The sequence below is a fragment of the Phalaenopsis equestris genome, unplaced genomic scaffold (assembly GCF_001263595.1).
Source record: "Phalaenopsis equestris unplaced genomic scaffold, ASM126359v1 Scaffold000002, whole genome shotgun sequence".
Taxonomy (NCBI): domain Eukaryota; kingdom Viridiplantae; phylum Streptophyta; class Magnoliopsida; order Asparagales; family Orchidaceae; genus Phalaenopsis; species Phalaenopsis equestris.
Genome location: NW_018164444.1, coordinates 28735253 through 28747429, shown reverse-complemented (window position 1 = coordinate 28747429; position 12177 = coordinate 28735253). Strand labels below are relative to the sequence as shown.

The following is a 12177-nucleotide window of genomic DNA, read 5'->3' as shown; positions in this document are numbered from 1 at the left end:
CCTACACGAATTCACGAACTCAACCTTTCTCTTGCTTTGTCTCCGCTCTCAGAGTGCACACCCGAGAGCACCCACCTCTCATTCTTCCTTCGATCAGCTAGAGTACGTGATCTCCTCCTTTAGCATCGAAAACACGAGCCGCTCCCTACTTCGTCTGTGTTGATCGACTCTCTCGGTAAGCGGTTAGGGTTGCTTGTACCCCTCGATCTCCATCTGTCTCACGTTAATTTTTAGGCGAATTGACCTCCTTGGCTTCTCGACCCTCTTGCTTCATCTCCTCTGTTTTGTTTCCCGTCTCCTTGGTTTTTCTTCGATTACTCATTTTCTTTCCTCGCTTAGTTCTACGCATCGATTTCTCTCCCGAGTAGAAAAAAACGTGAAGTTACAATTTTTCCTACCTATAAAAATTTCGTACTTGAAATTTACAAAACAGACCTCAAGTCATTTCTCATTAAACAGTTCAATATTAACTATCCATACATTTTCAATTGGACTCTCTTCTCCTATAAGTTTGGGTATATCACTATGCCTGATTGAATATAATTATTAATTTGAGTTAACTTTAATTTTTTAATTTTTTTTATTATTAAAATTCTCTTATAATTACCCTATTTACCCTTTCATCAAAATTACATTAATTAATCCTAAACCTTTGCTCGGATATCACTTTTGTTATGACCTAACCTGTGGTTTAGAATTAACCAAAGAGAAACTGATGGTTGTTGGATAATGAGAATTAATTTTTTTCATTTTTATTTTCTCTAATTATTAACAAATGAAAGAACAATTATTCAAATTAATGAAATAATTTATTTAAAATTACTTCGTTATTGGTTGTCTGCGTCTTCTGTAAATATTATCTAGTCTATTATTCATCTTTTAATCATCTAATTAACCTAAAAAGTTAGTTTAAATAACAATGAACTAATTAAGTTAGTGAATATTTATACTCTTAAACTACAACAATATATGAGAAAAGAAAACAATGTATATATCTGTTAAGCATTTATTAAATCAATATAAATATTTGAGAATTATTCAATGAATCTTACAATATCAATAACATATCAGTAATATTCTATGTCTGTATAACTGTTGCAGGAGCACAATCTAAAAATTTGTTCCAATTAAAAAACTTCAATATCATTATTCTTTTTTATATATGTGCACAAATACTTTACTGTTGTCTCAGTGGTACCATAAATGGGTGACTCTATCATAGTCAATAATGCACATACAAACAGACAATAATAAAATTTAATTCTCATATGCATAACAATCAATATTATTGTACAAAATTTAATGAAAAATTAAACAAAGCTAAGCACACAGATCATTCTTATAATATGAACAAAATTTATTAGATTCATAAATCATGGGTATACAGTTCTATAACTATAATAATAAACATTAAAAAAATTAATTAAATAAATTCAATTTAGAAAAAAAATTCAATTAAAAAAAAAAGATGTTAGATGTTTTAACATAAACTATAATTAGGATACGTCTATATTATATATGTATATAGATTTAGATATTACACATATGTATATATGTTAGTATAGGTAAATAAATAACTAGTGAAATAAAGAAATTAAAATAATTATAGAAATTCTAGAAGCAATAGGAGAGAATACATTTAAATTGTTATTATAAGTGCACTTAAGGACTAGATTGACATGAAGAAAAGTATAGCAGACGACACTGTTGAGATGGGTAATATTTTTTTTTTATTTTTTAATAGTTTTGTTTATAGTTTTGCCGACCCCACGTAGTGGGATTAAGACTTTATTATTGTTGTTGTTGTTGTAATAGTTTTGTTTATTTATGCATGTTTTTACTATTTCCCAATTTTTTGTTTTAAAACTCAAAAGTTCATGTATTCCTTTTAAATGTTAAATGCAAGATAAGAATGAATAAAATATGATTTATGCATGCATATGAGAGTTAACTCTAGATGGTACTAGCAGGGGATGCATTGTACCTCAACACCATATATGGGCATTGTGAGTTTTTTGTTATGCCTTTTGGTTTGTCAAATGCACCGGTGGCTAGGAAATGTCTACCTAACATGATGGAAATTTTTTTATCTTCCTCCTTATCCAACACAATCAATTCAACAGAAAAGATAAACTTATCTACCTAAACTAAGACATCTTTTCTAACTCCTTTTGGATAAGTGATCGATCAATCAACTAACTGAAATGTTACAGTGGTAGGAGACTCTCCTCTTAATCCTAAACTTTTGAAGATACACAATGACAAAAGGTTTATACTTATTCCAAGAACACATAATTCTTTTTCAAAAAATCTTTCTTCAATTGCACAAGGGATAGTAAAGCTCCCATGATCCTTAAGTTTATGAGGAAGCTTCTTTTGAATGATAGCGTTGCACTCTTCACTTAGCGCAACTCTCATAATCTCCAAACTTACTCTTCTTATTAAGAATGTCATTCATAAACTTTACATTACTCAGCATTTGCTCTAGAGCCTCAGTAAAAGCAATATTAATAGTTAGCTTCTTAATTACTTTCAAAAATTTTGAAATTTGCTGATTCAGTTTTTGTTGTTGGAGTCTTCGAAGAAATAGAGTGGTGGTTTTGCTAAGTTAATCTTAGTTGGAGAGACTGGTTTCTTTAAGACTTTAGAAATGTTTTTAAAAGGTTTTTCAGGTTCTACAACCTCTTTTTCAACTTCAAAATCTTTCCGAACTACATCCTCCACTCTCTTCCACTCATTATTTGGACAGCTTTCACATGCTCACTATTATTCTCCTTAGTGTTAATCTCAGTGTTGCTAGGAAATCTTCTTTGCGGTCAATTGCTCAGTGAGCAATTTGTCCCAACTGGGTTTTTATGTTCATTATAGTTGCACATTGACTTTGCAATTAATTCCCCATCTGCAATACGGCCTCCTCCCGAGACAATTTCTTTTCCTTGAATTGGGGTTTAGAGTTAAATCTCGGAGGATGAGGTCTATTATTAGTATAACATTGGTATTCCAATTTCCTAAAGGATTTGCCTGGTTATTTTCCCATTGTTGGTTTTCCCCACCAGAATTGTTGTTCCAGTTAAATTTAGGACGGTTCTTCCAACCTGAGTTATATAAATTGGAATAAGGGTTGTTAGATCTGTTTTTTAATCGCATTTAAGGTTTCATATGGTGAAGTACTATAATCAATCATTTGTCCAAACGAATTTTTCTTAATTACTGGAAGTCCTTGAGGTTGGTTCATTCCAAATTGATCTAGCTTTCTTGATATTGCTGCCATTTAAGAAGTTAGAATGGAAAGCACATCTGCGTCATTTACCCTAGCCACCTTCATAGGATTTACTCTTTTCGATCGTCATTGACAATTGTTAGTGGCCAATTTCTCAATCGGAGAAGAAGCTTCATCAAATGGCATGGACATAAGCGAACCACCAGCGACAACATCTATAATAAATCTCATAGATTCTACTAAACCATTGTAATAAGTCTTGATAATTAGCCAATCAAGCAATGCATGATGTGGGCACTTGCGAAGAAGTTTCTTAAATTGTTCCCAATTCTCATATGTTGACACCTTCTAATTGGCAAAATGAAGTAATATCATTCTTAAGTTTAACAATTTTTAAAGACCAGAAATACTTGCTAGGAATGTTTAGGCTAAGTCATCCCATATTCTAATTGATCAAGTGCTAATGAATTTAACCACATTGACAAGCCATTATAGCGAAATGTAGCGCAAAGTTCTAAGAAACTTGATAAATGTAAATTTGGATCCTCAAACGGGGTTTTCTCAAATTAGTTGTTTTGCACCATTTGGATAATAACAAACTTAAGTTCAAATGTTTTAGCTTCTACAACAGAAGTTTGAATTCTTCATTTAATTTCATCTGCCATTGGATTAATTTAATCCCTTACTGGTCTATGCGTGATTCTTGGGTATCTACATTGATTTGTTGATTGTTCGTCACTGCTTCTATAACTTCGTTAAGTTTTTTCTGTTTTTTAATTTTCTTAATAACTCTCTCTAGTTTTGATCATAGGGTTCAAGTCCTATAGGTCCCGCGCTACACATTTGCTAACTAAAGGTTCAACTTATAAGTCTTCACACAACAAGCAAACAAAATATTTTTAAAATTTTTCTCTTTTTCAAACAAATAACAATTACAGACAAAAACTACAATACAAATTTTCAAGTCTAGGTCTAATTGATTCAACTAAAATTTTCCTAACGATGCCAAAAACTTTTGACATGCCCTGCAACAACGCTAAATAATTTACACACCCTAATTTTAAGTGTGCAAGTCTCACGCAAGTATACGTGTCTTATCAGCAAGATCGAATTTTGAGTCTGGAATATAGATCCCACAGGGAGTGAGACGACTTAAGAGAAGTTCTAACCTACTAAAATCAGTCTTACCCTGGAAGTAAAGTTGGTTTTAAGTTGCGTTACTAGTTCTACTGAATTATAAACTACTCTTGAAGGTTTACTCCTACAGAAATCCTTCTCAATATATTTGAATTGGTGACAATCAAGTTATAAAGCTATCTTTCGTTGCAATGATTTAAGTATTGTGTAGGAAAATGAAAACTTTAAATTGTAACTGTGGTTAATGACAAATATGAGGAACTCTTCTTTACTCTCTCCCAAGTACATAAAGAAGTTTGGTTAAATTGGTTTTAATTCCTTAAACCTAAATTTTAACTTATCAAATATTATTATTTTTATCTATTTGCATCTTCCTATAGTTTGCTTTTGCTTCAAACCTTATACTTCAACGTGAATACTCTAATCGTTTTTCCATAACTCTCCCGAGTCATTATGAATCACAACAAATTTTAACTAATCATTTGTCGAGAATGAAAAATAAATGAAACATTGAAGAATACTCCTCACATTAAAGATTGAAAATCAATTTTAAAAGCATCCTAATATTCCTACACAAACTACTTATTCACCACAAAAGAAAAGATAAAAAGACTACTCACAAAGCATGGAAAAAATACCACAACACATCTTTGATACAAAGCAAATCCACTAAAATTGTGTTTACAAACAATTAATATAAAAGTGTACACAATACTTAGTTTTTTTTCTCTTTACAAAGTGCTTAAAATGCCTCCCCAAAGGATCTCCCAATCCGTACTACAGTGTTGAATGTTTTCGTTTCAATTTATCTCACTAATCTCACCAAAACTCTCCAAACAAAAGCAAAATTCACTTAGAATCCAACCCTAGACTTCACATAAACTCTTACTTCTACTCCTCTGAACTTCAACATTGTTTCTTCTCTTCAAACTCTAAAAAATCAGTCCCCATATCATTTTCATAACTCCCTAAATCGTGTGGGTTTAACTGCTGAAAACTGCTCAGCATTTGCTGGCTCCTAGGTATTAATGGGCGCCGGCCTCTTTGTCTGCTGGTTTGGGTCTGGCGCTTAGGCGCCCAAGAAGGCGGCGCCAAATCGTTTGGTAGGAGCGCCTTAGCACCCAATTGCTGGCGCCTAGGCACCAGTCCCTTAAATCACCTTGCTCAATGTCACCTCTGCTTCGCTCCATTTCTTATCCACTTTGTTTCACTTGTACCACCTATTGTTCCTGCAAGAAAAATATGAAAATGCACTTATTTAATTTGCAATTTTGTTCATAGAAATGTGCAAAATATAAACAAAATTAAACATGTTTTTCTGCACATCACATACCATGCATATCTCTCATATTATTTATATCTTTTATCTCATGTATATCTTTTATATCATGCACATCTTCATTAGTGGGTGCACTCCTCTTAACATGCACATACCAACATATACAAACATTCATATATAAGTGTTCATATACTTCTCATGCTTACTTTCTCTGTCTATACCATTAGGAGGTGAGCTCCTCTTAACATGCACATACAAACTCACAAACATTCATATATTAACTATTTCACTCTTCATAACATGCATGCTTCTGAGTTATCTTCATTTATTTACTAGCATTCATACTTTATTGTGCAACTAATCATCATACATATCTTTCATACAATGCATATCTCTTATCTAATTCATATCTTTCATCTCATGCATATCTTTTAAATCATGCACATCTTTTTCTATTGTGCTCATCATGCATATCTTTTCAGGTTTCTGCTCCTTTTGCTCTGAGATCGTAGGGGCTTTCGCTCTCTGTTCTGCTACGCCGCACCACCATGGCTTCCAACATATCGTATGCTGTTGCACTTGGGGGTGTCCACGTCTCAAATACACCTAAATCGTGTTCTTTCCCTCCTTCATTTGAGTGGGCGAAGGACATTAAGAAACCTGGTAGGAAGAATGAGAAACCTGCATTTTTTTACAGAAGCTGAAGTTACTTGCTTCCTTCCGTTGAATGAATTTGGTCGGGAAATTTTTATATGATCATCTCAAAATGAAACTGATTCGTAAGGAATTTGAGCTTATGCACCTTGTTGGAAAGTGAAAAATTGGATTGTTAGATATAAGACACATTCTTATACAACTAAATAATGAAGAAAATTACACACACTTATTTGCTTGAAGGATAATCTGGATTAATGACAAAGCAATGAAAATCCTGAAATGATCTATGGATTTTGATATACAGACAGAATCACCAATCATTCCGGTTTGGATTCGCCTTCCTGGTCTGAAATTTCATTATTTTACTCAAAAAACGTTGTACTCTATTGCCTCAGCTTATGGTAAGCCACTCAAAATAGACATTCCTACTTTTAATCTTTTCCGTCCATCTGAACCTAGAGTATTTGTAGAAAGAGACATAACCTCACCCGTCTCTGAGGAAATTTAGTTGGGCACACAACATCACAAATATTTGCAAAAGATAGTGATTGAGTTTTTTCCTTCGTATTGCTCAAACTGTCGTATATTTTGCTACTCTAGTTCTCAATGCCATCATCTACACCCCTAACTCAGACAAAAAAAGCATAGTGCTCCGCCAGAGGCAGTGATTTTATCTCCTCCTGATCAACTCCAAGTTTTTGACACTATTGATCATCAGAAGAATACCCCGGATGACGTTATTGTTCCTGCAGGCAATATGAAAACCATTCAGTCTTTAGTTGTAGCTCCCCCGTCTTTGGAACCTGCTATCGTGGGAGAGGGTGAGTCAGACCCCACCTGCCCTAGAGATCACCGATAATACAGGTGACAATACTTCTACTGCTTCACTATCGTCTCATCAGGTCGAGCAAACTGTTAATGTTACTCAGACTCATGGGGATCGTGGTGTGCAAGAAGTTACATCTGTCCGACCAACGTTGGAATCTACTGATCAGATGAGTCAATCATCGGATGAGGAATGACATGTCTACACATCCAGGAGGAAGAGGAGAATGGAGACCTACTTGAGCTTAGAAATCAGATGGAGGATACTTTAGTTACTACGGGGGCAATGGTACTCACCTTTCCAATTTGTTAGCCGGCTCACTTCCAAGAACTAGAGGCAGAGGGAGGACTAAAGTGAGACGTCTCTAACACTTTTGCTTCTTTTTGTTGTTTTTTGATTTTTTTACCTTTATATATCTTTGCTTTATTTGAGTTTTGTGTGCGTTGTATGGTTTGAGTTGGGCTTTCTTTTAGATCCTCTTATAAAATCTTTCTGTATCTTTTCCGTATTAATATAATTGCCCTTGGGCTTTTAAAAAAAAATATATTTTGCAATATAATTGCCCTTGGGCTTTTAAAAAAAAAAAAAATTTTTAAATAAAAAATGATTACTGAAATTTAAAAATATAAGTAATTGTCTCTGTTGTCATGCTAGGTTCTTAATCTTAGCTAATTAGCTAGGCACTATGAAAATCTTTATCTTGATATTAATAAACTATAAAATAAAAATCAAACTTTATGATTCAAGAAATTTTTGTTAATCAAAATTTTCTTTTTAGCATAGGATTACTAACTTCGCATTCAGCTCGTCACCTCGTGTACATAAACTGGAATCTGTAAATATCTTAAGATTTCATAATATTTTGACTCATAAGTGATTTAACTCAAAACATAACTCATTTGCCAAAACATACTTTAAACGAGTTTCACGTGAACCCGCCCTTCTCTTAAACTGCGTATTCTTTTTCTTTCTTCTTTTTATCTTAGTTTACTCCTTTGCCTTGTTGATTTCTTGTTAGAAGCTCTTCCAGTAACCCACAAACTAACTTCGTTTCTGACACGACATCATTATCGCTTTGGCGACTAGAAACGAAAACGATACACAATTTGAGGCAATTTAAAAATGGAAGTGTGAGGAAGGAAAGAAATGTCTACAATATCACAAAAATGAGATCCCCTCTTACCGGTTCACCCCGATACTCAAAAACTTGGCTTAAGGCTCTCGGTCGTGTGCGCAACATTTTTTGTTCGTGCTCTGGATCGCTTCTGTGCTATAGTGCATCGGCGAAGCTTCACATAAGAAGGAAATCCGAAGAGGGAGATGAGGAAGTGCGGACAAAACTGAGAGATGGGAGAGGGATTCAAAGACTTTGGAGAGGATTACCCCATTCGACACATCCCAGAGAGCTAACTATCGTGTGGCTAAGGCGATGGCCACAGTAAATGCGGAATTAGGGAGAGATTTCAGTTTAATTAAAGTTTAGTTAATTTAATTAACTCAATTTTCTTATAAATTGTATACTTCTCATTCCATTCATAATATATATTTATAGTGTTATGTATCGAATTGATCGATTTGACGTGTAAAATTTTACAAAATTGATTCAATTGAAATTTGAGGGATGCGAAATTTAGGATATATTCGTTAAAATTTTTGCCTGATTTCTTTAAACCGATTATTACATTCCTATTGTCCCCTAGCTGTTCCAAGTGTGAGTTTGTGTCTTGTTTAGCCGTAATTTCTCAACCAAGTGTGTTTGGTTGTAGTCATTTATTTGTTTTTAGTAATAACATTTACTTTTCTTATTGTGATTTGGGTTAGCTCTGGTATCAAGTGGTACAGTTGAAATTATTCTCTTCATTCTCTCCTACGTAGACTGATGGTTGTGATAACATAGGTGTCCATGGATAACTAGCAAATGATGTGCAGGTAAGGTAAGCTAATTTGAACTATCACTATAGCTAGTGTAGGAATAGGTAACTAATGCTTGAAACTTTCTTCTTCATCTTTTTTCTTTAAAAATTTCTGTCGCAATTCCCTAAAATTATGGAATATCTGATGTATGTGACTGTATATGCACGTCTTTGGCACAAAGCGCTTGACCTGTCTGCTATAAGAGGGGCCCATCAACTTGATACGTGTTGTGGTGCTGTTGCTAGAATTAATAAAATTTGCAGTGTTTTATATCTTTCTGCTTACTCTTCTTAGCATTTTTAGTGAAGTTAAAAAAAAAAAAGGTTATGCTTTTCATGGGAGAATATTTTCTTTTGTTTCCTCCTTACTGAGCACTGCTGTTTCACCAACTTGAGCAAATGAGCTTTATTTCGAACATTTGTCAGTTAGTTCTTATCTATTTGACCCTAATCCATGATTATTCATGTCATTGCCATTAACTGAATCATTTCTCCTTCTAGTGTACTTCTGTGGACCCACTTGTTAACCATGTTACCTGCCATAGGTAACACCAAACAATGTGATCCTTTCTTAAGCTTAAAAAAAATTGAGTTGCCTTCTTGTATGTGTTTCAAGGTTTGTATTGTTATGTTTTCTTGACTTTAGTATCTTTTTTCTACTTTTGATTCAATACAATTGGTATAGGTGTTGATTCTGGTGATACAATTAAAGTGCCAAAAGCTGGAAGTCAGGGCGGGCGGGGTGTTCGTCCTGGAGATCTTCTTATCAGGCTTCAGGTGTTATCTCGAGTTATTACTTATTTATTCATTTATTATTTTATTTTGATTTTTGTTATTTGTTATTTCATTGAAAGTGGTTGTAGATCCTTGTTGTAACATTAGTTAAGATATTCTTTTGTTACCGAAATCATGAAAAATGAGGTCTGTTAGTCAACGAACTCAAGTGCAATTACAATCAGTTTAGATAAACATACATAAAACTTAAATCTTGAATGTATTGATTTTAGTTTTTTTTTTTTGGCATGTTATCTTGAACATAAATTTTGGCAGTTGCCTCGAATGCACAAAATATTGTGAACTTGTTTGGAAAGTTATTTAAGAGAGGAACTTAAGCTACAATCAATGGAGATAGAGTTATGAAAATTGTATAGTTTTCATTGTTTTTTCTTTTTTGGTCAGTCATTGGATGTAAAGTTTTTTCAATCTCTTGAAAGCACTAATTAGTTGTGGGCTTTTGAAGTAGCGGTGCTTTTGACTTGGGAGTTCACTTTAATCTTTTGGAGCTTCAGGAGGAGCGATCAATATTTTAGGGGTAGATTGAGTTAATGTTCCTAGAGATTTTTATATGCTGGTCAATGATGTTGACTACGATTTACATTGATCATGGGTATTGAGGTTTTTCATATATGCAAGCTCTCATGGCTAATATATGCACACCTATTAGTGGAGAACACTTTTGATTAGTGACTTTGATTGTGCTCAAAGTTTTAGATCTCTAAAGACAGTCTTTCACAACTTACAAAGAGTAATGATTGGCAAGCTAACCACAGATCTCTGAACATGTCATCTTTAGCATAGTGGTCAACCTTGAAGTTAAGACCTAGAGCATTCTATATGAAAGGATGCTTTGCAACACGAATCACACTCTAAAAGATCCTAGTTGCTCAAAGGACCTCACATATGAACATTGATGCTTGATGTTAGGGAAAAATATCTTTGAGCGATTGGTCGATAAAAGATCTTGATGGCATCTCCAAAGTTAAAGACCTTTAGATATAAGGTTTTTCATAGTTTTAAGCTCCAAATGAAGGTTGCATGATTCCATAATCTCCTAACTTGTCTTAAAAAATATAAAGGGGACAATCTCAGTGAAAACTCGGAAAGCTTTTCCATACAAGTTACTTCAAAAGATGGCCACACTCCAAAGTATTCAAACAATGCTAAAATATGCTGTGACAGACATCGGGGTATTGTGAGCGCTAGGGCGCAACATCTGGAAGGTCTGGCGGCACACTTAATGTTCAAGTCCTCAAATACCAACCATTAGAGAACCTCCATAAATTAATGTGTCTAAAAGAACCAGGTCTTTTTTTCATTGTCGTAGAACTTTGAGGATTTCCTTTTATGGATTTCATGCGCTAAAATCCCCTTATATATATATATATAGAATTTCGAATGACGATTTCCGTCGTCTCTGCTAGGGTTTTGCAGGGTAATTTCCGTCGTTTATGATTCAATCGCGCTCAAAAGAAAATGGCTCGCACCTCATCGCCTTTGTTTCGACTTTAGCCTACTGTGTTTCTTTGACTCTTCACTTTCATCTTTTTGCGTCTTCAGCTTCATCGGCTTGTGTCTTCGTCAGCTTGCATCTTCGTGTCTCCCTGCTTACTGCGTTTCGTGGTATCTTCATTTCAGCTTCGTCCATTTCGACGCCGAGATTCTGTCGGCTCGCGTCTTGGCATCTCCCTGCTTCCATCTTCGTAGCGTCGTTTGTTTCAATTCCGCTTTTTGCCATCAGAGCGTCGTAGCAAGTGGATAATCTCTCTGCTTTGATGGCGCTCCCTCCTTTGGTTGAACCTAACAAAGCCTCCTTCACTCACGTGGTGGGTAATCATCTGGTGGAGTCGGCTATTGTCTTTCCACTAAGCTATAAGGAATTTCGTGATGCTACATGTGACTGCCCTTTTGTTAAGAAGACAAGTAGGAAATGTGAGAAAACATAATTATTTTTCTCTGATTTAAAAATTTTAACCTATACTGAGAAATGCAAGTTCGCTCTTATTAGAAAATTTCAGTGGGTGCACTCACCTATAGAAGTTATCAGAAAGAGTTTTGATAATCTCAAACTAGTAGGCATGTGGAAAGTGAGACTCTTTGATTGGAGACTATCCCGATTTTTATATGTAAGATTTATGAAGTTGACAGCTCTACAGCGCCAAAAAATTGATCCTTGTATGAAAAATAAGTTGTGTTAAATATATATAATTATATGCAATTAATAATAAAATTCTACGCAAGTATACGTATCGTTATCAAGTAATAAATAAATTTCTATTTAAGCCTCAAATATCGATCGCACAGAAAATATGTTTAGCAATGATAAGCTTTACTATGAAATTTACAGAAAATCAAACGAAATCACCGC

General features: G+C 34.2%; 1 protein-coding gene across 7 annotated transcripts in view; it reads left to right on the top strand.

The window, feature by feature from the left end:
• Positions 1–12177, top strand: part of LOC110021838 (chaperone protein dnaJ 1, mitochondrial) — a 118351-nt gene that overhangs the window by 32024 nt on the left and 74150 nt on the right. For all 7 annotated transcript variants that reach the window (XM_020720523.1, XM_020720505.1, XM_020720515.1 and 4 more), the window contains one exon: positions 9718–9809. In XM_020720523.1, coding sequence (XP_020576182.1) covers positions 9718–9809 — 92 coding nt within the window. The remainder of the gene's footprint in view (positions 1–9717; positions 9810–12177) is intronic.